The sequence below is a fragment of the Perca fluviatilis genome, chromosome 6, assembly GCF_010015445.1.
Source record: "Perca fluviatilis chromosome 6, GENO_Pfluv_1.0, whole genome shotgun sequence".
Classification (NCBI taxonomy): domain Eukaryota; kingdom Metazoa; phylum Chordata; class Actinopteri; order Perciformes; family Percidae; genus Perca; species Perca fluviatilis.
In genome coordinates this window covers 26,947,455-26,975,299 of record NC_053117.1, presented here as the reverse complement: position 1 = coordinate 26,975,299, position 27,845 = coordinate 26,947,455, and the positions used below count along the sequence as shown (strand labels likewise).

Here is a 27,845-nt window from a genome sequence, read left to right as displayed (position 1 = left end):
ATATTTTCATTAGTCCTAAATTAAGTGTGCACTTTCTTGCAAGAAACCAGGGACTTATTTATTTTTCAGAAATATAGGATTTGTCACTTTATTTTCATTTAGTATCGAGTGATGGAGTCTTAGACTAGAGGGACAATTTATTGGTAACATATATACAGAGGATATTGGCGCTAACAGTAATTTAGAGTAAACAGTTATTTTTCTTTGAAACACCACTGACAGTGTCACAAAAAATAAAATAAAATCCCTTCACAATTAAATCTGTGGAGCCAAACATTAGTGTGGGCATACCAAATAGATGATGCATATCTGCGTATATCTCTTTCAACCTCAAAAAGGCTCAAAGACAAAACAAGCAAATAAAATCTCACATTATAAAGAGTTTATTGCAGGCAAACAATACCATAAATAATATTTACAAACTACAGAACAACATTCCTTGGGGGCTGCATGGATGGCTGGTAAACAGTCTTTCAGTCTTGGGATAACAATTCTTCCTTTTTATGTCACACTGACCGCTGATTCTCATAATGTTTAATATTTTACTTAGTATTTTTTAAAATGCTGTCTTTAGCCCCAGAGAGATATATAAAAAAGTTTTATCTATACTCACTTTCCAGTTTGTCAATTATAATTTCTTTTAGCGCTATAATGCATTTTCCAAAGTGCACAACTTTTTGGCCTATACGTAATGCATGGGTCATTAATTAGTATTTAACAAAGTATGCACACCTCTGATGAAACGTATCTGCCTTTCAGAAAAGAACTCCAAAAAAATCCACAGCAAACTATTTCCCTCTTGGCATTTTAGTTTAGGCGTTTAGGAAATACGTTCATGAAATTATTAAAAACAACAAACAAAGAACTTTCATGTCCAAAAAAAACTTAATACCTCAATATTTCGAACAATTAACCCTGTTGATTGTCCCCATTTCCTAATCAACACTGACGGAAAAAAAGTGTCAGAAGTGCAACTATGAACAGCTCTTATTTTAAAATGCTTGTTTGCAGTAAAATGAAAGTTTGAACCTATCTGATTCTAGTTTCCTTTGCTTTTCAACATTCCAGTGGGAAAAGTACAATATGTGCCCGTTGAGTCTTACAGATTCTCACTCTTGCGTCATTGTTGTCGTTTCCTCTCTGCTTCTAAACAAAAATTCTCAAAAGCTTCTTCTATCTCAGGCTCCATCTCATCTTCAGAGTCGTATCTGTAAACACAACAAAACAAGTGATTTTTTTTTTTTAGATCTTCAAGACAAATGTGCTCCTGAATGTATAATGGTGTGTGTAACTAATATTACATTACCAACAATTTGTGTAAGAAACTGCCATTTACACGACACAAAAACACAAGCTCACAGCCAAACACTAACACAGTTCTGAGAGAGAGGATAGGAGCGAGCTAAGCCCTCTTTCATACCTAACTGCTGACTAAACTGAATCTGAGGTAGTGGTCGACCATGTTGCATTGTGGGCCAGTCAAACGCATTCACCAAGCTCAGGGGCCCACAGGTCAGTCGTGGTCATATGTGCCAGCAGCACGGTGCTACTGTTGAACTTTTAAAGATCCGGGTCTAATTAGAACCACGATCTAGTGTTGAATAACCCAGATAATTACTGTAGCATCAGTTACCAGAATATCTCATTTTAAAAAAATGCAACACGAGTACTAAAATGATCCCAACTCATTACTTTGATGACAGCCACGTTATTTGTACTTTAGATGCTCGCTTGCCAAAACCAATAGAATATATTGAAATAAACAAGAAAAAAATAATTAAACCACATCAGTAACTTGTTTGTTCACTGAATATAAGGTTGTCACGATACCACAATTTTCAACTTAGATACAATTCTAGTTACTCAATGCCTCTTTCGATACCAAGCCAAAAAAAAAAAAAAAAGTCAGTTGCCACAGCTAACTCTAGCTTGCTTTTTGAATACCAATGACAGGTGGCTGGCTGCTCTAACATCCACTTGCGTAGTGCTGCCTGCTTGTGCTTGTGCCTCCAGTCACGCGCTGGGTTCATTGCTGTAGAGAATGCCGTAACAGCCACAGGTTGACGACCTGTTGATTGTCTTCCCCGTTGTTTCTGATCCGTTTTTATTTTTATAGCTTCGGTACTTTCAATACTATCAAATGTAAAATTAACGTAGATCGTTATCGTTTTAAACACGTGGTATCGAAGAAGTATCAAAGTATTCTTTTGACAACCTTAAAAGGTTCAGTGTGTAGGATTTAGTGCCATCTAGTGATGAGGTTGCAGACTGCAACCAACTGAAACTTGTGCTGTGTGCCAGCGTGTGGGAGAACTACTGTACAGTGGCCGACGCAAAATCGCGAATGGCCCGACCTAGAACCAGCGTTCGGTTTGTCCGTTCTGGACTACCGAAGAAACATGGCGGTGCAACACGGCGGCCTCCGTGGAAGACGACCCGCTCAGTATGTAGATAAAACAGCCCATTCTAAGGTAACGGAAACACAATTCTTATTTTCAGGTTATTATGCACTAATGAACATAGTTACTAATATTATATTCCATTTCTGCCAATAGATTGCCCTAAATCCTACACATTAGTCATTGTACGCAGCAGGTGGAGATAATGAATTGGTTAATCTTAACTAATGTTATGCATTAGGTAGGAAAGCATTATACCATCATTCCTAAAGTGGTGTAAATGCATGTATTCAATCACTTTGTTTCAATTTACACAACACAATTGACTTCCTTTTTGAATCACATAATTATGTCTCTATTTGGACAATACCTTGCACTGAATTTATTGTAGCTGCCTGCTCAGAGTTTCCACTATACAACCAAACACATCACAAAGCTGTGACTGGTACTGATTTTAGGTATTCTGATTATGGCTTAGGATGTGCTAGTTATTTCTTTGAATGGTACATTTAGGCCCACAGCAAAGTAGGTGGCTGTGACGTAAAAGAAAGGTGTGCATGACCCATCCCTATGATATGTACTTACATTTCATTTCCATTTTCTCCATCAAGATCATGGAAATAGTCCTGCCTGTCCAGGATCTCTTGGTATTTCTCAGCATATTCTGTAAAAGCAAAGGGGCCGACGTTAATGAACATAAGAGGTAGCAACACGGTTATAGTAATGGGCGATAGAAACGATATGCAATAATAACGATACAAAATTGGCCTACGATAGAGATTTTAATTATATTGCACTATCGCGATAGATAGATTTTTATTGATCCCAAAAAATTTGAAATAACGGTGTTGCAGCAGCAAAATATCAGACACACAGCACACATACAGAGTATACATTAAATAATAGGAAACAATATACATGAAATAATTGCATACTACACGAGCAATATTTAAAATATATACAATTTGGAAATAAAATGTACAACTGTTTCAATAGATATAGATAAACTTAATGTGCAAGTTGGGGAGCAAAAATGTACAACTGTTTCACTAGTAATGATAGGATGTAGATAAACCTATTGTGCAAGGTGCATTCAGTGCAGTTGTGTTTTTTTTTTAGTAAAACATCAATCTGCAATCTACCCGTAAAAGTTAGAGCCACGAGCTGCAACCGGCTGCAAAGCAGTAAACACGGCTGAAAGCGAAACGGAGGAGCTGGTGAAAAAGACCGGTGCAACATCCATTATTTGGACTTGGTTTGGATTTAAGCCGCTACAACGGACCTATGGTCAAGCCGTACCATAGAGCCTCTCATCAGCCTGACCATTCACTATATAACGGACGATTGGAATCTTGGCAGCCGGTGTTTGCAGACGTCGTACTTCCCCGCTGAACATACAGACGCGTGCGTGTATACAAGTGTGCTCTGTCACTGTTTTGCACTTTTTACTATCTATGGCATGGCACTACTGTAAAGAAACTTTTATACTTAAAACATTTTCTTTAGTTGAGTATATGTGCCTTATACTGGAAGTATCTTCTTTATTCAAAAGAATTACTGTGCTTTCATTTTGCACTTTATGTTTTCATTTGAAGTATCTGTGTTTGCACTAACGGAAAGAAACCCAATACTTTAATCTTTTTCTTTGTTAAAGTCTCTGCAACTAGTGTACTTGAATTTTATTTTATCTGCAACACTATGTTGTATAATTACAGTTTTGCACAATAAATCTTCTCAAAACTACAAACTATGTTTCTTTCTCTTTCCTTAGGGTCTATGTAACCTGTTCTGAAATGGTTCTATTATAATTTATATATCGTGATATATATCGTTATCGCAAGAGGCTGCAATCTATATCGCAATATGGATTTTAGGCCACATCGCCCATCCCTACGTGATTCAATTTTTTTCTACCATTTAAATGACTTATTCAATGATTAGGCTGAGGAGAGTAACCAGGATAAGTTAAGCCAAGATGCATATTTATTACAACTATTTGTATCTAAAATTAGATTTGTGTGCATAAACTATACAGAAACCACTTTACATTATTCTTGTGGGTTTTTAGATCTCCATAACAGACAAGATATTACATGTCCACTGTGCCTGTGATTGACTGAACACAAATGAAAACATGGTAAACAGAAAACCTGTGTTAGCCGCTCCTTATCTATCACAAACATGTGTACATAGTCTCACCTGGGTCTGCTGCTGTAAAAGGAGTACCATCTTCTGTGTAGAATGTAGGTTCATTCTGAGAGGAGAAAAAGAAATCCATGAAAAACAGAAATGCGAAAAAAAAAAAAGTAGAATTAAAAAGAAAAGAAAAACGGGGAGTATAGTACAGTGGACACTCACCATGAAGTAGTTAGGGTCGTTGTCTGGCGTGGCGTTGCTGGCTGCTGCGGCAGCACGGACTCTGCCCCAATCACTAGATCTCAACTCCACTAGTTTAAGAAGCATCTGTCTGACATCCCTGAGGACAGACATGCTCATATCAGAAAGTTTTACACAGCATCTATGAGGGTTTAACTCTGAAATGTTCTGCTTTTTGGCACTTCAGCGTTTTGCCAGTTTATGGCTGATTTCTGAATGAAGCTACATGTCCCCAGTGCCGTGTGTGTGTGTGTGTGTGTGTGTGTGTGTGTGTGTGTGTGTGTGTGTGTGTGTGTGTGTGTGTGTGTTAAAAAGCTAAAATTCTTTGGTACACGTTGGTTTCTTGTTGTTTCTAAAACTTAATGAAAACATGATATACTTGATGACTTCATTTTTTGTGAAAGAATATCTATTCTTCCAAAGCGTTTGATTACACACATGATCATTAGGTGCAACTATGTTGGCAGACACCTCTGCAAATATCCCTGCAAGTTTGCAGCATCTCAGATGTCTATGCATATTTCAAGGTTTTTCATATCTAAGGTTATCTTAAGCGTAGGCATTGAGTAGCAGCACAAAAGACCACATTGATATACACACCTGCTGCAGGTGGCATCCAGTAGAATAGTTTCTATTCTTTGGATCAATTCCTCCATGTGTGGTTTTCCACTCTCTTTCCACGTGTCATCCAGGACCGAGCCGGTCAGCTGTAAATTTAAAACACATTCTTATTACCTTCCAACACAGTAGAACTACCTGGAAAGCTTTTGATACAAATCTGTAAACATATCTCATTGAGATTTGAAACCTTAAGCAGTTTGACAGCGCAGATGAGATTTGCATCCACAGGCTTGGAGAACAGACTGATTAACAGGTCTTTCAGCGCAGTGAGGAGGATATTTGCACGATTTGGAGGTCCTTTTGCTTTCTTTATCTAAACAAACAAAAGAAGATTGGCACAGATAACGCATGACTGACGCAATGAGAAGATTGAAGGCATGCTAAGTAGTATTCTGGTGTTGGTAGCTTATGAACCCAACTTGCACAGTTGGCCCCCCTCGCCTAAGATCTACAACATATATAAAATTGACCACAATACAACGGAATGTGCCAGCAGCAGCAGCAGCTGCAACACCAGACTTACTAAATGTCTGGCAGCAATTCAAACAGGGCATGAGTGACAAGTTGATACAAATAGGCATAAATAAAAGTGTATTTAGCTTGGTCTCTTTTATATGAATGGACTGCTTTCTGACAAATTAGCAAATACACTTAGCAAGTCCAGCGAAGTGTTCCCCAGTGCCACTGGGGCAGCATGTAGGCCCCCCAACAAGCTCACAACCTGCAGAATAAGCATTGCTTGCGAGGCTAAATTCAGTGCGAGGTATTGTCCAAATAGAGACATAATTATGTGATTCAAAAAGGAAGTCAACATAGAGCTGTGTAAATTGAAACAAAGTGATTTAATACATGCATTTACACCACTTTAGGAATGATAATACAATGCTGTCTTACCTCCAGGTTAAGATAGAGCTCTCCAAGAAAGAGCACAAAGGAGTGGAATTTCTTCTGAGTCTCCGGGTCTCCTCGAACCGCTACATCCCTCTGTTCATACTCTTTTCGACATCTACGGAAGAAAACGTTCTTCCTTTTTAATGTTAATTTGACTCAACAATGACAGTTTACGCTGCTTTGCATATTGATATTCTCGCCCAATAACTAGTCTGTAAAAATACTTCAACTTCTAGTACCGCTTTTGTGATACCAACATTTGTTACTGCTTCTACATTGTCTAATAAAAAAACAAGACCCTTTTTCATCAATCTAATTATCAAGAAATTGTATTGAATGAAAGGTTGTTGTTTTTTAAATCATAAGATCTAGTCTACTACCCCTGATATGAACCCACAGTAAATACGATACAAACTGAAATGAATCACCTTTGCAGGAGCAGCTGACGATAGTTGCCACTTGGTGGACTGACAATGAGGTGATGGGACAGGTAGTTACAGAGCCTGGCACCCGTGTAAGAGAAGTTTGGAATGGCGGTAGACTGCAATGAAAAGAAAACTTAATACTCAGTAAGGTACCTTATAAAATTGTTTGTTTTGTCAGAAACATGCATTTATATTTAATATGTATGCTGTGTTTAGGCAGGTTTGGTATAAAATCATAATATTTAAAATTTATACAAAGCAAAATGAAGACTGAATGTGTCACTCCAAACCTGTGTGTATATCAGTTCCACCAGCTCCTTCAACAACTCTTCAGTAGTAACCCAGGAATTAAGCATGCCAGTTATTTGTTCAACATCCGACTCAAAGGATCCTGGTGAGGAGCTCAGGTGGGCCAGGAAGTCTGTGACTGTATCAGCCAAGGTTGGTTCACCGTAATAGCTACTGTCGTCGTCATCATAATAAGAGGGGTCCTATACAAAAATCACAATACAGACGAAATAAAAAACCCAATGCAAAATAATTGAGTAGCCTAACATATTAAAATAAAAAAAAAATCTAAGTTCACAAAATAGTAATGATGGATGCGCTACTGCCATAATTCCCGACTCCTACTTGGAAGAAAAGGAAAAAAAAAAACACAAAAAATAGGGATACTAGTGTCAGAATAAAGGCAGTGATGGTGTGAAAATTCCTCTTACTTCATACGTGTTGATTCCAGAGGGGACAAACTCTGGGGCACTGGCTGAAAGCTTTGATGACTTGACCAAAGAATCCACTTCATTACAACCTGTGGAGGCAGACGTGCTGTTTGTATTTGTACTTTGTTGGGGTTTGCTCGGTCTTTTACAATCTGAAAAAGGAAGAAGAAATATGTTTTCAGTCTTTGTTACATGTGACACTATTCATCCCATTGTTACTGTTGTAATCTATTAATTCAAAAATGTTAATCTTTCAAAATGGGTGTCCAAATAAATATATATGTCCTTTTGTAAAAATACTGACTTATTCAGCAAACCTTGCTCAAACATGGCTCATTGATGTGTATTTAATAGTATTTTTTGGCAGCAATGAAAGTCTATGGCACAGAGGAATATGCTATATCAGGCATGGATACACAGATAATAATTGTTAATAGGATCAATTATTATTAGAAATTGGTTTGCAATGTGGGCACAAAATGTAAAACACAATTAAAAGATATACACAGTAAAAACAAAACAATCAACAGGACATAAAAGACGTAGTCCACCCATAATAAACAGACTGCAATACTAAACGACACTCTAATGAAGTGCAATACAGGTTTGTGCTTATAAACTTATGTTGAGTCTAAAGACGTAATACATCACCAAATAACACACATTACTTTCTAATACGTATCATAGTGCTGCTGTGTCAGTAATAAGAGTTTCATGCGGACTAATATGCGGCAAGATAGTGTGTGTGTGTGTGTGTGTGTGTGTGCACCCGCCCCCCAGTGCTGCAACTGATGCATGTGTGCTGGTCGCAGGCCCAATCTCCCAGACTTATTCGGTTACAGTTCATACTGTAAGGGCTGCTAAAGTACAGTGCACATCAACATAGTGGAGCAATATCTGTAATTGGTTGGCTGTCATCCCAGAAATTTGTACTGGATCATGCTGGCTATGAACTAAAGTGATGAAGTGATATTTCGTTTCAATCATTTTTTTCAGAAGGCAATACCAACACATTTTTCACCATACTGGTTGATACTAATGTACTTTTAGGAGACATTCAATATGCATGCAGTTTAACACAGGTTGTGCTTTTCAGACCTGCCTATGTCATCATGACCATACAGAGTCCTTTAGAAAAAGATCACAATAGGGCATCCAATTGTCCAACATAGTACTCATTACAATACAGAGTTTTATAGCTAAAACACAAAGAATAAGGGGACATCTATAGGTACAAAAACTAAAAGAGAATAAAAACTATCCAAGAGCATTTGGAGACAAATGACATAATAAAGTGACAGTGGTGTGATTAATAGCAGCAGAGTCAACAGGTCTCCGTAAACAGAGTACACCAGACTGATATGGTTAAATAATGGAACTCAAGTGTTTGTCTGCATTAATTTATTAGAATATAGTGAAAGTGTCAAGGTAACATAATAACATAATGTAGTATATTATGTACATTATGATATAGTGAGGGTGGCACATTAGTGTAACGTTAGTAGTTATAATATAGTATAGAACAAAGCTATTATATTTCTATATGACTATTATAACATAACGTTTGCTCTTCAAAGTGTTAGCTGGGTAGACAGCTTTAAATGTGGCAAGTAACTAATCAACTAACTACGTGACATCGGAGTGGGAGCTTTATTTAGACGCTGCGTTGCTTCACGTGAAAGAACAATCCAACAGGTGCATTTCGCAACGCCAAAATGAGGCTAGCAAACATTAATGGTATTTAGCAGCTAGCTAGCTAATTAACGTTACAGCACCAGATTAATACCATGTTAAACGAGTAACTTAACCCCCATAGGTTTCTCAGAGGAACTTTCAAGCAGGAGGTAATTTGTATGGCTACTATTAAATATATGCAAACGTAACTCTGGCCTTCCGTGATCACGTAGCAAGCTAAGCGAGTTGCATTTACATGAACTCGAATCTGAAAGTAGCTAGCTAAATTAGCTCAGTTGTCGTTAGCTAACGTTAATTGACAGCTCCCTACCTCCACCACCCACGACGTTGGCCGTGCTAATGTTGTTCTCGGCAAAAGGCGGGGATGTTCGCGGCTGTCTCAATGGTTCCCTTTGGTTGAAAAGCGTTGTTTTGGTTTCACAATCCCCGGCGGCGGCTCCCGCAAGCCCGGGGTCCGCGGGTAGATTTCGGGTTCTCCCTGCTCCGGGAGCTCGGTCGAAACTGTCGTTCATGTCTGCTGTCTTGACTCTCAAAGCAGCATTAAAAGAAGAAACGCTGTTCACTGCTTTTTGTTTTGCGTAGCAGCAATTGCTTGCTTATGTTTTAACCACAACAAAGCACAACCTATCTCTCTTTCATGATGTCTTTTTTCTCTATGGGCTAGTATCATACACAACTTTTTTTTTTTGGTCACTTCCTTTAACAACAAACTCGCTGTCTCTATCCAGAAAAGTGTGTGATGTGGGGGAAAAAAACGGTCTCCCTCTAGTGTCTTGGAGTGGAAGCTCAGCCATAAATGGTGCATGGTGCAAATTCAGAATACAGCACGGTGTTATCAGTGATTGTAAGATTATTCAGATTCTTAAGTAATTTTAGACATATCACAATTAAGTATGCTTACATATTATTATTTTAGGTATACGTGCAGTTTAGTGTCCCAAATTCCCCATACAATGTCCTAAATTAATTATGAACCTGCTAAACCACCTGTGCCACCCTAACCCTAACCCTAACCTTAACCTGTCTCAAATAAGACCCTCATCATTTGGGGCACTCAGTTTTTGGAAAATAATTTGGGACACTAAACTGCACATAAGCCATTGTTTTATAGGTAAACTTCCCGCATTCATCATTTTACTCCAGTACTGTACACAAATTGTTAGGTTTACTCCCTTTTAAAAATTATTGTGACAAAAATGGATTAAAGTAGGGGAGGGTCCAATGAAAATATATATATATATATATATATATATATATATATATATATATATATATATGTACACACACACTTTCCTGCTAATACTTCTGTAATATTACAGAAGTATTAGCAGGAAAGTGTCACTCGCGACAGTGTCACACTCTCTCAAAGATTCTTGCACCCCGTCTTCAACGGGTGATACCCTCCATTATCTCGCTATACCAGACAGGGTTCACGTCTGGCAGACAGTCTTCCCACAGCTCTTGACGCCTACTTAACAACATTCACTCGTCAAATAATGATTCCCCGGAAATCGTGGTGTCCCTCGATGCCGAAAAGGCCTTTGACAGGGTCAAGTGGGGGTACCTATACGAGGCAATGGCCAGGTTCGGCCTGGGCGACAATTTTATCCTCTGGGTCAGATTATTATATTCATCCCTGATGGCCTCAGTTCAAACCAACGACATGTTGTTATTTCTATGGGGCAGCAAACCTGAAAGGAAAGGCAATATTACAGTCTCCGAAGGCTAAGGGGGGTCTGCCGCTCCCTAACTTCAGGCGATACTACTGGACAGCTAACTTGCAAAAACTCCTGTACTGGATGAATGACGACTGTGCCTCTCTACATGTCTGGGTACATTTGGAAAAGGCAGGATCGCGCCTTCCGCTGCAGTCGGTCCTCTGCTCTCAGCTCCCTCTGCCTTTAACGTCTGTGGGCGCATGCCCGATTTTATCCCTTTCGCTCAAGATCTGGAGTCAAGTTAGGAAAAACTTTCACTTACAAGGCCCTTCCGTCTTGACCCCACTGCTTAAAAACCAAGTCTTTACATCCTCATGTTCAGACCTTGCATTCAGGGCCTGGCACAATAATGGTGTCATCAGCGTCAAAGACCATATAAAGATGGCATATTTGCATCCTTCACAGAGCTCGCTTCCCTTTATGATTTGCCAAACTCACACCTCTTTCCTTTTTTTCCAGATTAGGGACTTGGTGAAAAAGACATTTCCTCACTTTCCAAACCACCCCCCCCGAAACCCTTACTGATTCCCTCCTGGCGACAGACCCAACCGAATGAGAGGTGTTTCTGTATTGTACGACTCATTATGCTTGTTCTCAGTGAGCCCTCGACAAATTCTGCATGGGAGAGCAATCTGAATATGGTTATTACGGACCAACAATGGGACCTTGCTCTGGCTATGGTTCATTCTTCCTCCATATGTGCCCGTCATGGCTTAATCCAATAAAGTTCACTATACAAACGCGAAATTGTCCAAAATATAATCCGCTGTCCGGGACGCCTGTAACAGGTGTAACCACTCTCCTGCCAACCATACTCATATGTTCTGGTCTTGCCCTAAATTAACTACTTTTTGGATGAGTATTTTTGACACTTTGAGCAGAGCCTACGATCGCACTATCCCCCCCTAACCTTTTGTCAGCCATTTTTGGCATTTCCTCTGACGCTGACCTCCCTGTTGCACCAAGGCGGGTCCTGGCGTTTACATCTCTGCTAGCCCGGAGACTGATTTTGCTCAACTGGAGGCTCTCCCGCCCCCCTACACACGGCGGTTGGATTAAAGAGGTGCTCAACAATTTAAAGCTTGAGAAGCTTAGATCTTCACTGAAAGACTCTTGGAAAGGTTCCACTGTCTCGACGTGGAACCCTTTCTTAGAATTTGTTGACTCCCTCAGCTTATCTCCCAACTTGAAGGACTGAGCCCCTTCTGGACTGCTCCTATTGACGCCAGCTTTTTTGTTTTTGTTTCATCTCCTCTCTTCCTGTATCTCTTTTAATTTGTCTATCTTTGTCTGTTTTGGACCTGAATTGGGTTGGTTTGTGGGTGTGTAGGGGAATTAAAGGGAAGTGACACACTGTTTTTCACTATGCTTTGTTCACCATGGCATGTGCTGTATGTCACTTGTTGTGAAAATTTAATCTCTTCACATGATATTTATTGATTCAACTGTTCAGTTTTATTTATATATGTTATCTGTAACATGATCTGTCTAAATGTTTTTTAATACAAATCTCTATACACTGCCAGGAATTCTGGACCTCTTGATTTTATTTTAACTTGTTTTGCCTTCTGTCACAGTCACATTATTGAAAAACAATGGTCTGGATTTGCCCTAAAATCACTGTGTAAAATGTTTGATGGCTGTGTACTTTTTTAGAAAAAAAATACTGAGGACCTGACTTCAGTGTCTGCAGTGTTAGCTACTGCTCTGTAATGTCTAGTTGAATGGGTTAAATAACTTTATATTGATCTAAAATATTTGCCAAAGCACACATTCATATTTATTCACAGAGCAGATTCTGGACCTGTGCAACCCCTCAGGAGTGCCTTTCTCCCCAAATTCTCTCAGTAACTGCCCACTACAAACATGTGTTGCACCAGACCTCTCAGTGTAAGTATTCATTAGTTGTTTTAGCCTCCAGTCATTTTCCACTTGTTTCCCAAAGCTGAATCACATTATGCCACAGAGAATTCCCGTGCCAGAAATGCGGAGACCCACTTTGATAAACTGATTACTGACCCTATTTGCTGTTATTGCTGCACCCCCCCATGCCAGTGTCTTGGAGGGAGTTCAAACATTCACAAATCTCAGGAATGCACAAGGTGACAAATAACTAGGATTGGTGTTGAGGGGGGATCATATATGCATACTCATCACCACATCACCGCACGTTTTAAATGCAAAAAAGTGCGCATTATGTAGATCATATCTCTGGTGATTTATTGACTGCATCATGAGGTTACATACAGACATATTAAAGACAATTCTAGGAAAATACAGTGCTACTGGATGTTGTGTAGTTTCATATCAGAGACCAACATAAACATCCTGTTGTGTTTTCTTTTTCTTGTAACTTTAGTTTAGAAATATAAGTAAAGTAAAACAAAAAAGTTTAGTCCAAAGACATACTTCTTAATGATTTAATTTGAATCCATGCAGGACTTGCACCCAGTATCCCCTGAGTTAAACTTCCTAACCCTAAAGAGAGCGGAGAAAATGTAATACAGTGCTGTGTAGCCTGTGTATGGTGCAGAGATGGTCATGAAATAGTGTTCCATATGTTGCCGTTGGCCCTGACTTTCATGATGGAATGTACTGCAGCATTCCTCGGTATTAATCATTCATCGCGGTGATTCCTTAAAACGACCATTAAAAGACAATATACTGTAGCCTAAAGCTGATGGTTTCCTGGACTCTGGATTCCTATAGTTCACATTACTTTTGTTGTTTCCAATCTGGAGTCACAGTCACGGGCCAACTTGGATAAATTTGGTAACGAAGACAGCCTTTTGCATTCTGTCTTTCACCTTCTTGTCTTTGTCAACTCTCCCAATTTTTCATGCCTTTGCTGAGATGGCTGTTCAGAGAGGCGGGATAAGAGAACATGAGGCCCGGAAGCCTGTGGTGTTAATGTTCTCCCCGTGGTCTTTTGATCTGGCATCAGGGCAGCTGTCATTGATTAGTGTGTTTGTAGATGATTACTGAGGGAAGTGGGTGGTCAGACACAGGTCATATCTCTCTTTCTCCCTCATTCACATTTCTACCTCCACACACATTCAAATTCTCCAGCAACCTATTGGCAGTAGTGATGCAGACCAGCATGACAACATTCATATTTTCTGCTAGTATTATCAGCAACTTTACTATTCAAGCCCTCCTGCTATCTGGGAATGTTGCAGCTCTAGAGTAATGGGGTGATATTAGGAAATGATGTCAGCATCTACAGGCCATGCCACGGAAGTAACCTCCCTCCCATTTTGTTGTGGTCGGTCTGTATGTTTCCCGTTTGTTTGGGAACTAATCATTAGTGCAATGGTTGCCACATGGAATATCTGGCTAGGCATTAATGGTTGCCTTTTGTCCCTTCCTACCACAGAGGGCCAGATAAGAATAGACTTAGCATGACCTGAACGTTCACCAGGGTTTCTCACTACTTGCAGTTCCTCATCAGTAAAGTCAGTTTTTGTAAATTGATAGAGTAAGACGACAGCATTGCAGAGGAGAAAGTGGTATTTTATTTTCACATAATAGAGTTCCTATAAAAAGTAAAGAATGCAAAGGAATGCTTGCCTTGTAAGTGTTCCCCTCCAGTTAAATATTTCACAAAATAAATAAATCATTACAATACAGTCAAAACACAGTGGTTAAGTATCAAACATTTGCTTTAAATGTGTTGTATCCTCTATTATTTAATGCTGTTGTGATAAACTGACTGATAATTGCCCTCACCTTATCCATTTCTATCGCTCACCTTTATGTTGCAGATTATCTGGTGTCTCAGAGGAGAATATGCATTATAAATAACATTGTCTGCATCTACCGCAGTACATTAGCTGGGACAGTATCTTCTGTGTTGTCCACATTACACAAATCCTCCAGTTGCAAACTGTTTGGCACAGAAAAAAAGGATACATATTGCATCCCGTGCCACAGAATACACATATATCATCTTCTCCCACTAAATAAAACTGTAACAGTGTTAGTGCCTTATTTCCAAATGAGAGATTTCTCAGTAAATGTCTTTATTTTACAGCTTTTTCAGTATTGGGAACCTCTCTGTCCAGTGCTGCATATCCTCCTTCTCCAGTTAAGTCCTCCAGTTCACACCATAATTGGAAGGAAGTGGGTGGCCGTGTTCTTCCTGCGGGTTTTCTTCCCTCTCAGTGGCTTCCCGTGGACATTCAGACCCACAAACATCTGCCTCTTCTTGTTCCTCCACTCAGCTGATGCATACGTGTTGTAGCCATTCTCCTCAATCCGCTCCTTCAGGGTGCAGTCGACACCAAACTCTCTCTGGAAAAACAGTAGGTATCATGTTTCATTGTTATAACCCCGGTATACGAAGTTAAGGCAAAACCCAGATCATTTTCTTGTGCAAATCCATTGTGGTTGCTCATGGCACCTTGTTTATTTACTACTCCTTAATCTACATCAAATTCTTTTTGCTTTGTGTGCTTGTGTAGAAACTAGTGTGCACATTGAAAATTGCACAGTTAGAGGTTAACATGTGTGCACTGGCCTGGTTGTGATTCAGAGTTGACCCAGTAGTTAGGGAAGTAAAGATAAGTCCTCTTTTGATAAGTACAGAAGAATCGAAAACTATCTCTCTCTCTCTCTCCGGAGCTTTTAGATTGACCCCTGACCCGGATACTAACCGCTCCGTACAGCTCTCCCTTCCTGCTGATAGCCAGATAGTAGTTGCTGTTTAGCCCTTTGATGGCCACCACTCCCACGTCCACCGATGTGATTTCCAGAATACCTAGGATTCAGCAAAAAAGATGGTTATATCAATATGTGTCAACATTCGGAGTGAGCATAAGTGCTTCTATCATTTGTGCAAGTAAAGTGATTTTCCAGGCATGTGTTTCTAAGCAGTTTGAGCTGAACTGAAAAAAACAACCTTTAAAATGTTTTTAGTTCAGAGAAACAAATAGAAAACAAAGGAAGTAAAGGTGGTAAAATGTTTTCCCAGCTCATAGTTACTGTAGATAAGATTAAAGAAGAATTTAAACTCTGGGATAAATCCATAAAGTTTAACAGACATCGGTGAGAGTAACTAATGGATAAAACGATTGCATGCTCATTCCAGGGCATGTGGGAACACACAGTGTGGGAATTTTGCGTGAGGCCACAATTATTCCTTGAGCACATTTATCATTTCAGTGATATTATAAAGTTACTTTACAACCTACACCTGTGTAACAGATTCCAGCTGCACAGGCCATTTAGTTTGAAAATTAATAGGTGGATACCGCGGAGATTCTAAGGTTGTTTATGTTCTGTTTGGTATTTAGGTTTCCAAGTCCCTATGCAAGCAATTCAGGTTTCTTATAGGCTATTAGAGTGGCTAATTTATACCCAAGTTAACAAAGACTTGCTTTTGCCGCAGACAGCTGTCGTTACTTGTGTAGTCTAAGAATCAGAGGTCAGAGAGATATAACTTCCTAATGTGTCCTTTGACCACAGAACCTACTTGTCTTGTCTTATGCTCAGTGTGTTAACCTCCCCTGTTCCCATGACATGCTTTATTTCATGTCTCCCTCCCTGACTTCCTTTCCCCACTTCCTGTGAGCTGTCGTTATTTTATCCCGATAAGCACACACGGTTTGTATGCACACACACATTCAGACACACACTTCAGCGTGGGGTGTGAACTCCAGAGAGTCGACGACATCCTTTGATCAGATCAGCAGCCCCCTCTGTCTGATGACTGTTTGTGTGGCAGCCTGCTCCACTGTCAGACCCACTCTCCGGTGGCTGGGGGGCCAGTGGAGGATGCAGGTGTGCCCCCAAAGAACAATCCCCCTCCTAAAAACACATCAGCTTCTCTCCTCGTCCGTGAGGTCTTGACTGTATCAGTTTCTAGTTCAAACAGTGGCACCTCGGGGCAGTGAGGTCTGAAGTGGCAAGGCGGTGGTGGTGACTGTGACACAACGGCCATTGAAGATCTGAGAGGAGCTGGTTTCTCTATGGGATCGAGTGTCAGGTATGGAGTGAGGATGTAAGACAATCTATGGCAGTCTCTGGCTGCTCTGTAAACATGGGAGGGATGAAAGGAAGGAGAACAGAGGAGGACAGAGGAGCCATGACAGTGAGACTGGGGGTGGAGTGAGGATTAGTAAGACTGTAATGATCACTGATCAAAGTCAGCCACCGGAGGCAGGGGCGAGACAGGTTGTATATACACACATGTGTGCGCGCACACACACACACACACACACACACACATACACACACATACACACACGTGCGCACACACACACACACACACATACGCGTGCGCACACACACACAAACACACACACACACACACACATGCATACACATACATACATACAGAGATGATATAGTAACAGGTGAATGTGCACTTGCACACAACTTGCAAACGCTACCTGAGGTGAAAATACAAAATCTCCATTCACTGCTCTATGCTGAATGCTCAGCTTGGCCCACAATTGAAAAGTAATGATTTTACAGCTGCGAGTATAGGAAAAAGCCATTAGCGTCCTCTAGATTACAACATTAGGCCTTAAATGTCACACCAATGCTTTGTATGGGGTACATTTTTACAAACCACATATGAAACATGTAGCCTTAAGTCAGCCAAGTTCAGCTGTTTATGTGGGGAGACAGACGTTTTTCTTTTGCATGCTGTTTGCTTTTTTTGTGTGGCTTATTTGATACGCTCTGTTTGGAGTTAAAACAGTAAATGGTGCGTTGGTTGTGGAATGGAAGCAGACAATGCCAGTGAGAATTAAAGGTGGTTTTTCCACAGTGGGATGCCAAAAACCATGTGCTTTGCAGCTTGCATTGTTATTCTTTCTCACTCTTACTTCACTCCTTTTTTTAAATTAATGTTCAGGAGCCCGACAAAATAACCTTTGGACAGATAAATTAGAAGCGTAAATCAGGATTTATAGTAATAACACTTGATAAGGACCACACTGAGTGTATTTACACAGAAGGGATATCCATCTTCTTCCCCACCTCAGAGAAAAGTTATACATCTCTCCTCAAACCTCCATAAGAGCACCATCTGTTTTATTTGCCCACGCAAAAGGCTGTTGCTTTGATTACAGTTTTTTTCAATTGCTAAACGACAGTGGGCACAACTGAAGCCACATGTGCAAAACTCAAACTACAGTCTGCACTACCAACATTCACCTGAGCTAAACAGTTCACATCACTTGCAAAGCTCATTCCAAGCAACACAACTCTTCACACACGTCTCTAAACACTATGAACAAGAACACACTGAGAGTACAAACACTAGCGTCAAACACCAATACAGAAATTACAAACGTTTCATCTTTACAGTTTGAGTGACTTCACACTACTCAATAGCTTCTTTAAAGAAAAGATATAGATTTTATAATATACCAATTTTACGTAAGGTAAACAAGAAGGAATGGAAATCAGCAATTTGCCTCAATATAGTATTTTGTCTCTAGTAATTTATGGAATTACTGGGAAAAAAACTGAAGGTAAAAAACAGTAACAAAAGAGTTTTCTTCATCAAATTGGATGTCTGCATCATCTCTAAATACAAATGAATGTGGAGTTTCCATTGCTTTCACCTCCATTACTTTCTGAAAAACAGTAAGAATGCAGTTTTACCATTGTAAAGATATAGTGTTTTTCACTTCTTTTTTTATAGCTGTGTATATAACCTCAGACATCTTACCTGGACATATTGGTATCTTTGCTCTTTTACCTGTTTCTCTCAAATGGTACAGTGTATAATTGTTTCATTCTTATTTGGTGTTTGTATACAAAAAAAGGTCTTTCTGAACTTTCTCTTTATAAATACAGTACATGTTCACTAGCTTGTCTAAAACAAGACACCTGCTTAGGCTTTCAGCTAAAATTGCAGGCAGCAGTGTTTGATAGGCACCAGACTGAAATCTATTCTGTTTTGAATGTGTGGTTAACAGTTTTGACAGCAGTGTGGTAGCATTTGAACAAAGTGATGTAAATCCACAATGTTGTGCAGGTTGTGGTTAAAGTCACGGGATAAGTGTGTAGAGTTTTGAAAACTGTGTTCAAGCAATGAAAAACGAACTAGAGTTTGGTCCACATGAACTGCTGCTGTGCAGACTGTAGTTAGAGTTTTGCACATGTGACTCCAGTTGTGCCCACTGTCGTTTAGCAATCGAAAAAAAAAACTGTAAAGCAGATGAATGTGCACAAAGATACACACCTACACACATTCACATATACTCTGTACATATATGCGAACTTCTTGAGCCATGTGCAGAAGCATCTTGTGCACATGGCCTGGCCCCTACAGCACAGAAACACATCTGGTGGCCCGACACAAATACACATACGCGTTTACACACATGATCTTGACAGGCTCACCTTCTCACACCATCACAGTCGTGGATAATTACCCAAACTCTTTTTACCACCAAGCTTTTGTCTTTAGTCTTATTTAGCAATGTTTCACTCAGAGCTACTAGTTGTCTCTAAATTCAAGAGAACTCAGCTGAGAAGCATAGATATTTTAACTAGACCATGCAGATGGCTACTTAGCTGACTTTAACATAATCTCCCTCCCTTTCTCTCTGCCTCTCTGTAACCTCAGCACAGGCTCCCAGCGGGTTGGAAAGCCATGTGGGACAGTTTTGCACTGGCATCCCCATAAATCTGTGGGAGGCTGGATACTGGCTCTTTAACAGACAGTGAGCTGGGTCCTTGCAGGACCACAGGCAGCACCCAAAACCAAAGCCTCCCCGTTCGATACACCTCTTTGACAACGTGTGTTATTATATATAAATTCATCCATTGTAAAATATAAATGCAGTGTGTCTTTGCCCTGAAACTTCTGGCTCAGGAAAAGGCAAGCCGTTCTCGACTCATCGCAAAAAAACTGGATATTTTATTACTTCAAGGGACCATCGAGGGTCTACAAAGGACGTCAGCCCTCGGATCATGTCTAGCCCTAGGGACCAGAGCAAAGACTGAAGCTGCTGTTGTGTAGTATCCTTTACCGTGAGAACCTGATATAAGGGCACATAATCCACACAAAGTGTCCTCAGAACCCCTCAGGACACAGCTTTTTGATGGCACCACCATTGATACAGAAGACGTGCGGCTTTGATGTGGCCACAATGATGTTCAGCCATGTCATTCATGAACTTGTACCTCTAGAGAGTCCCCTGATCTCCCTTTCACCTCCATCCCCAATTCTCAATCTGCACTAACTCAAACTGACTTTTGAAAAAGGCAACATATTCTTAAAACTGAGACGTTGCGAGTCAATAAAAAAACAAGACAGGGGGGTAAATCATCCTCCAAACATACATAAAGTTTAAGGTGAATTAACACACCACTATTATGATAAATGGAGTCAGACTTCCTTTTGCCACTTCAGTTTTACAGCTTAAAATAAACTACTACTGCTACTATCAAAGGCGGCTGTAAAGGCATCACGATGTAATACGGTCAGTAAATAAAGTTGCTTCTGTCATGACCTTGTCAAAACAAACATCTCTCCTGACAGTCTGCCTCCCCGTGCCATTTCCCCTAAGTCACTTTGATTGAATGTATGGTTTAGCTCTCCCAAGAGGAACATTAAACGGTTCCACATACACTGACTCGTTATGGGGTTGTGGGACAGAGAGAGAGAGAGAGAGAGAGAGAGAGAGAGAGAGAGAGAGAGAGAGAGAGAGAGAAAGGAAAAAAAGAGCAAGTGAGAGATGCATGTGTGTGTGTGTCAGTAATAAGCGAGCACATGTGTCTACGTCGGCTGCTATATGATCACACACCCACTGGAGCATGTGAGTGCCCGCTGGCTGATATGCACACACACGTAGCTCGGTGGGAATGCTGGGAGACTAATGAGAATACTGACTGATATCCCAAAACATACAACATGTAATCACTTTAAAGACTTGTTTCTCCGAGTGAGCACGTCAAACTGCTTTAAACAAATGTCTGATCTGTCACTGAGGCTATGTAATTTGCTCGACGTTAGCTGGCAGGCGGGCAATCTGAGTGGGAGAGTGAGAGAGACACAGACACGGAGAGGCAGTATGAGGGTCTAAAAGCATCAGTGAGACAGACATCTATATCCTTAACCACCCCCTTTCCAAGCCCTGTTCTTCTGTGGTTGTTATCAGTGCTGTTTACCCAGGGCTGTGAAGACTGCCTGATAATGACCTGGTTATCTGCCCCTGCTCCTTTTTAAGCCATCTGAGAGCTACCATCATTGTGCTGAGTGTTTGGACAGGAGAGATATCAGTGGGATGTCTGGTTTAAAACAAAAATACGACTCTAATTGGGGATTGCTTCATTCAAACTGCCAACCAATGGGCAGGCTGGCAGGCTCCGGAAATGAATGAAGAACAGTTTTTTTTATTTAAATTCATATCATGTTTACGGCAAGATATACATCAGTTAATATATTTATGTTGGTGCTCTGTAACTTTTTTGGGGGTAAGACAAGCTTTTTTTTTTCCCTAAAAGAATGAACACCTGATTTCTCAAAATAGAAATAACCAAACATTTAGGGTTTATTGGTGCCAGAAATGTCCCTGACTTAAAGCAATCAACAGGTGCTTTTTGTTATGCGTAATACTAATGCCTTGAAATCCAGACAAAGTCAGAAATTCTGCTGGTTGCAAAGGTGAAAAGCTTTGATTTTATACTGGCAGTTTGAAAGGTTAAACTGGTGTTTTAGCTCAAATGAGCATTGACTTACTGTAGGTCCCATTTCATTTTGCAGCCATCGCAGGCTCAGATCACCATTTGTCTTCTGATTCCTTCTTTTTTATCTACTTTTGTACATTAATCAACACAGTGAGTTACTTACTGAGGGGGTCATCCTTGCTCTTGGTTCCATTGACCTTTCCGTTCTTATCGATCCTCAGGAAAAACTTCTGGAAGGAGAAGAGCTTCCTCCTCCGCATGTCCCCTTGGAGATGATTGTAGCTGCGCACATGCCTACCCTGCGGCCCCCCAGTCCGACCCAGGGGGACCCCAGTGGCCCTGGTCCTTGAGACGACCTCAGTCTCAGAAATGTTCAGTGGAACCCTGAGAGTCCGTGGGTTGGCGAGCCTCAGTCTGTCTATGCGGAGCTGATGGCAGGCCGCCTCGGGTAGGGAGAAGGAAAAAAACACCAGGGCAAGCAGGAGAGGCAAAGACAGGGAGGAAAGCAGTGTTGATGATGGCCTTAGTCTGGAGCTGGTTGCACTTCCAAAAAGAGCCCCGAACCCAGCCCTGGAGCAGTACGAGGCAGAGGCAGCCTTACTCCCTCCAGCAGCCCATCTGATCATGGTAGTGTGCTGTGTGGAGGACTAGAGGCAGCCTCAGAGCCTGGGACATGCTGCTGGGGGCGAGGATAGGCTGGGAGGGCAGGGAGGGGAGCCCTCCACAGTCCAGACTAGGCGAGATGGTTCTCCTGCAGAATCCAAATTATTTAGCACCTGGATGAAATTCTTAGATGTCCCTCTGAATAATGTTTGACAGTGTAATGACTGTTCAACAAGTCACTGTGTCTCCAGCTGATATTCCACTGATTTCTCTTCTCCACTGTTTTAGGCTGATGATCAGAAAGTCTGTTTTGGAAAAATAAATCGGTCTAAATGAACAAAGATTACGTAAATAAAAAAATAAAAAACTACACACCAATTACTATTTTCTAGTAACTAGTATTCCAGTAACAAAACCTGTTTTTCCACTTATCTTGTGTTTTCTAATTCATTCTAAATTGTTTGTGAAATTTTGACTATTGTTCTTGGCTGCTCCAGTGTGTATTTCCAGGCAGTTGCTCAATTTAAGAACAAAAGAAAAGAAGAGAAAAAATATGAAGTTCACTGATATCCAGGTAGAAAGTTTGCCATGTGTAAAATTCCTCAGTTCCAGTGGAAATTAAAAAAGGTGTATCACACAATCTACCTGTCCGATAGCTGCTACACTCCACATGTGCAGGAAAGCATTTTCAGATTTCCCTCTGAGGAGGAAAAACAGGAATCAAGACTTAAAGAAAAACGCTGGTCAATCCAGGCGCATGTCAGATAATCCATCTGTCTTCTTCTGTTGCTCTGCTCCTTTCTCACTCTCCTCATCTCTCTCTCTCTCTCCCTCTCTCTCTTTCTCTCGCTACCCCCAAATGACTCCACCTTCATGCAGCATCGAGGTAAGAGGAGGTCTTTCTCTCTGTCTCAGGGTTAAATCAGAGTTGTTCGTCTCCTGTTCATTAGGTCCTTGATATGAGGAGTCCTGCTGTGATCTCCTCACCTGAATGGTGATCACAGAAAATGTGGTGTGTTGTGTGTAGCTGTGTGACTCTGTTAGTTATTTGATCCCACCCTCCTCTACTCAACTTCCCCTCTCACATATGGGAGCAAGTAAGTTTTTTTTTTTTGTGTGTGTGTGTGTGTGTGTGTGTGTGTGTGTGTGTGTGTGTGTGTGTGTGTGTGTGTGTGTGCCTACATACAAGCACATCTTACGAGAGTGTGTGAGAGGTGATAGCAGGCTTTATCTAAGTAGATGCAGAGCAAGAAGAAGCTGTTTGGTAGTATTGGATCGGTCCCTATGGCTACAGATTGTACTGATGATTGCTGTATTGAATTATCAAAGAGTGGATTTGTTTTTACTGTCTGTGGTTGCTAAAAATTGTGTCCACATAGTATATGTCATGTTTTTCAGTACATAAATGTGCCTGTATGGTTGAGCATGAAGGGGGATAAGTGTGACATATTGAAATGTATTGAAATGTTACTCATTACGATGTGATAATCCTGACAAGTGGGCATCTTCCTCTATCTCTTCAGATAAGAATCATATTGAGTTACTATTGCCGGTTCCAGTCTGGAAGTTGCCTTATCACAGCCATCTTCTGTTCTCTCTCTTTCCCTCGTGGCACTTTATCATGCGTTATCTCTCCTGCAGCGCTGTAATGCAATGAAGCTCTCCAGTTTCACTCACCAGACCTCTGCCTTCCTCTGTGACTCAGGTGTCTGAGTGGCCCTTGGCCAGCGAGACTCTCTTTTACGAACCATGCATAATTTGCTGCTCAAGGCAAGGCAGGCACAGGATGGACAATGTCATAGTGACTAGACAGCAATGTACAGTATGTGCAGTGAATGTGCAAAATATTACGAATAGTCACTGTTCTCACGAAGTACAATGATGAGGCAAAGCCAGATTAAAACTTTATCTCTTATTGGTTTAATTGATTTTCCTTATTAAATCAACACTGATACACACCAGAAGTTCGAAAAAACATTTCAGATATGGATGGTGCAAAGAGGGCTGCAACCCAACACCAGTAAGTTATTTAGAGGCTTATTAAGATGCTAACAATGATCAAGGGCCATAGTGACATTTCTACCAATCCACTGTGATAAACACAGCGTGTGCTGGCAGTCTTATCTATCCTCCGTGATCCTTGTGTCTTTAATGTTGGGTTCTGTCCTGTTCTTTTCTTTCCTTCTCCTAAGTCCTAGTTTTTAGTGCCTGCTTTAATGTCTGTCAACGATCTATGACCAGAGCAGTACGGTCTTAACTCTGGTCTTGGCATGGCATCTGGGGATACAAACAAAGTTATCTTATCATCACTTCCTTTGTGGTGTCCCTTCCCACTGTGATAACCTGAATCAGTGCAGAGGAAACAGAGCAGGGAGGAGCATGCATCATTCATATTGATTATTGTTGCAGCAATAATAGTGGAGTAAGTCTTTTTAGATTTACTTGCATTACAGTACCTAAACTAGCCTCCACCTAACCTAAATGGTATTGGACTTGGTCCACTATGAATTATTTAATCTAAATTTGAATGTAGATTTCTTGAACTATATTCAAGGTTTATAACTTCTTGTTGTTAAATAAGAACAATATGTTTTTTCAAATTTTACAGTCTGCCATTTGTCTGCAACACCTCTAGTTATACTGTGAAAATAAACTCTAAACACATTAGTACCAAATGCACAAATGTCCATTTTAAGTAATTAAATCTAGTGAAGTAATTGTATTTTATTTCTCTTCTTTAAAAAATTCCCACTGAGGTTAAGTACTTTATTTATGCCAATTCCCAGTGCACTTTGACTTTTTAAAGTAAATTAAGTGACAACTTCTTGAAATAAACTCCCTTAGGTCAAGATAGTATCCGTTGGGTAAATAAAAATCATGAAACATGTTTAAGAAATAAAAATAATGTTTTGGATACAAACCCTATACTTTCCATAAGCAGTGTAAAAGCTAAAATACTGTAACATGGCTCAAGGGACAGCTCGGACCAGAGTGTTGCACTCTGTTCAATAAATCAGATTTGCATTTGAAATGATTTCACATTGAAGCCATGTGTCAGATTCTCAGATCAGGAATTCTGTAGAGGCCAAGGAGCAAATTCTTTGTAAACGTAACCGTGCCTTTGTTTTTTCTCCTAAACGCAATATAAGTGAGATTTGCAAGGTTTGGAGTCTCATCTCCCTCCCTGCTCTACAGCTTCAGCATTTAGTCTATCTTTATAGATCTATCTCCTTGAATTGCATTTCAAAGCAAAACAATAGGCAATAGAACAGACAATGTGCTTCTGATCCCGCCCTACAGGCTGTGGCTCTAGCTGGGTTCTTATGCTATTCTAAGAAACATAATTACAATAAAGGCAATGAAAAGTCAAATACCGGAAATTTATACGCGTCAGTGGAGATTTGATTTCACATAGTACCAATTGCCAAAAAGAAAAATTAATCAAGGCGAAACACATGGAAAGATTCCCTGTTTTCCTTTTAGTGTGTAATGTCAGTACGTTTCACAAAAGCAAACTTGTTTTTCCACATTTGTCTTTGACAAAATAGTAAAACTATCAGGTGTTGGTTTTGTTGTATTCAGATTAGTAGACTTTTACAATGACCTTAACTCAATAATTATGTTATCATTGCAAATACAACATTTTAGGAAAGTTATACCATTCACTGACAGTCTTGTGTTTTATGGTATTATATTTGGTGTGCACCTGCGAGGCACCTTGTAACCCCGGTTATAAAATGCATTATAAAAATAAAATTACTTATTATCAATGTTGTTGCCCCAAACTTTGCATTTATTCCAACATACAAGCTCTCCTTTAAATGTGACATACAAAGATGTGAATCCACATCAGTGCCTGAAATGGGCCAGTACTCATCAGTACAGAGTACCGGCACTTTTGATTTTTGCCCACAAGTATCCATACTTCTAATTGTTATAAACAGTATTATTAATAGGCTGATATCATAGACTGTATACACACTACATACTATATATCATGATTTATTGGGAGAAACCAAGCAACCCCCATATAGCCCAGTGAATGATCCTTGTGAATGACACTGCAATGATTTGACTATGAGATTGGCAGTCTAATCAGGCTCCTTAGATTGAACAATCGACTATTCGGGGTCACCCTTACAAGAAATACATATGAATTTATATATATCCAAGATGCATGCAATGATCATGTCATGCAACTGCTGAATTAGGGTACTGCCATTTTTTTGGTCCAGTTCAGGCACTGATCCACATCCAACTTAGTTTTGGTTTGTTTCTAAAGTTAAATTTTGGCTTGTTTGTTAAATCTTGATCCTTGTGGCAGCAGGTGGATACAGCACCGAGTACCATGCAATCTGTGGTTCTGTGGTCTGCTCAACATACTGTATCCCATTAGCAAGTTGAACTGTGGAAATTCATGTTATTCATGTCATGTGTCTCTGATTTTGCTTGGCCTCACTGTGAGTATAATGCCCCTTCCCTTTTGGTACACTATCATTAGGCAGATGTTTTACGAAGAACAGCACCTCACTCCCAGTCACTTAAACACAAATCCATATGTGGCCTATGAGGGAGTCAATCGCACAACTCAAAAACAACCACACTGACCTATGGGAACCATGTGTGTGTCTGTCTGCGTTCCCTGGGGCCCGCTCTGTGTGTGCTGGGTCAGAGGAGGCCGAGGCTTTAATAAAGGAACAGGCCTGGTACAGGGATGCCAGTCTGACTGCCTGGGGACATGCAACCTGATGGGGTCCAGATGAGAGCCACCAGACCGGACTTCTTCCTCCAAACCAACAGCAATTGGTGCATGGATTATGTTCCACTGCCTTCTTCCTCAAGCCTCTCTCTTGGTTTACATTGGGATCTGTGGGGTAAACCACCAGATTAAAGTAACATTCTCCTTTAATGGTACTTTAAAGTTTTTCATAGATCACAGGAAAATGTGTTACCTCATGTTCCAAAAAAATATAACATGCAAACATATGCTCGGCTCACGCTGGAGGCCTCTTTTCTTCTGTTGGTCATCAAATGTAAATATTTAATGTGTTCCTGGCAGTTGTGTTGGGGGGTGTCTGGTAACCTACAAGATGAGGTTGCTGCTTTACGGCAATCAGTAGATGTTTGTCATGTTATCTTCCCCATCCTGAACAGGCACTTACATCATCCTCCTCTGCTGAGTGTCCGATTCAGCAGGGCAGAGGAATTTACTTACAGGTCAGACACTGGATCAACTGATGTGCACTGAACTGTCTGTCTTTCTCGGGTGAAATGAGGTGACATTTTACCACAAAACATTGCTAGTATAATTATAGGAAATATGACAATATATACTATGAGGGAATATACTACATTCGTCAATGATCAGGGATTTAGCCATACTGTTTATACTGTGGCAGCTTTCCCTTTGATATCGCTGGGTGTATGAGGTGAATTAATGAGCAGGACTACTTTATAGAAGAAGAGGACTTCTAGTATTTTTTGCATGTTATCAGGTATTTAATTTAAAAAGAAGACAATCCTGTCTAGTGATGTCACCAAATAGATAACTATTTGACATTGGTTTGGTTGCAATGTATTATATCATGATATTGATATCATGAAATTAATAAATAAATCAGTGGGATAGAGGATTGTATCCATGTTGCCCAGCCCTAAAGATAAACATCAAATACTTTGATGTACACAACTCCTGACAACGGAACAATGTGCTATAGCAAATGCATTGTCAGATGAAACTAGATG

The 27,845-nt window shown here is 40.3% G+C and overlaps 2 protein-coding genes across 2 annotated transcripts; both read right to left on the bottom strand.

Annotated features, from left to right (window-relative positions):
* Positions 1 to 360: 360 nt before the first annotated feature.
* paip1 (poly(A) binding protein interacting protein 1) lies at positions 361 to 9,816 on the bottom strand. Its single transcript, XM_039804102.1, has 11 exons — positions 9,437 to 9,816; positions 7,432 to 7,583; positions 7,003 to 7,203; positions 6,716 to 6,828; positions 6,291 to 6,402; positions 5,584 to 5,709; positions 5,376 to 5,482; positions 4,758 to 4,875; positions 4,599 to 4,653; positions 2,985 to 3,063; positions 361 to 1,208 (listed from the first exon to the last, which is right to left on the bottom strand). Exons 1-11 carry the CDS (start codon positions 9,636 to 9,638, stop codon positions 1,121 to 1,123), a joined length of 1,353 nt encoding a protein of 450 aa, XP_039660036.1. The 5' UTR covers positions 9,639 to 9,816; the 3' UTR covers positions 361 to 1,120.
* Positions 9,817 to 13,307: 3,491 nt separating this feature from the next.
* fgf10b (fibroblast growth factor 10b) lies at positions 13,308 to 23,080 on the bottom strand. Its single transcript, XM_039802161.1, has 3 exons — positions 21,661 to 23,080; positions 15,500 to 15,603; positions 13,308 to 15,137 (listed from the first exon to the last, which is right to left on the bottom strand). Exons 1-3 carry the CDS (start codon positions 22,121 to 22,123, stop codon positions 14,946 to 14,948), a joined length of 759 nt encoding a protein of 252 aa, XP_039658095.1. The 5' UTR covers positions 22,124 to 23,080; the 3' UTR covers positions 13,308 to 14,945.
* Between the last annotated feature and the right edge of the window lie 4,765 nt (positions 23,081 to 27,845).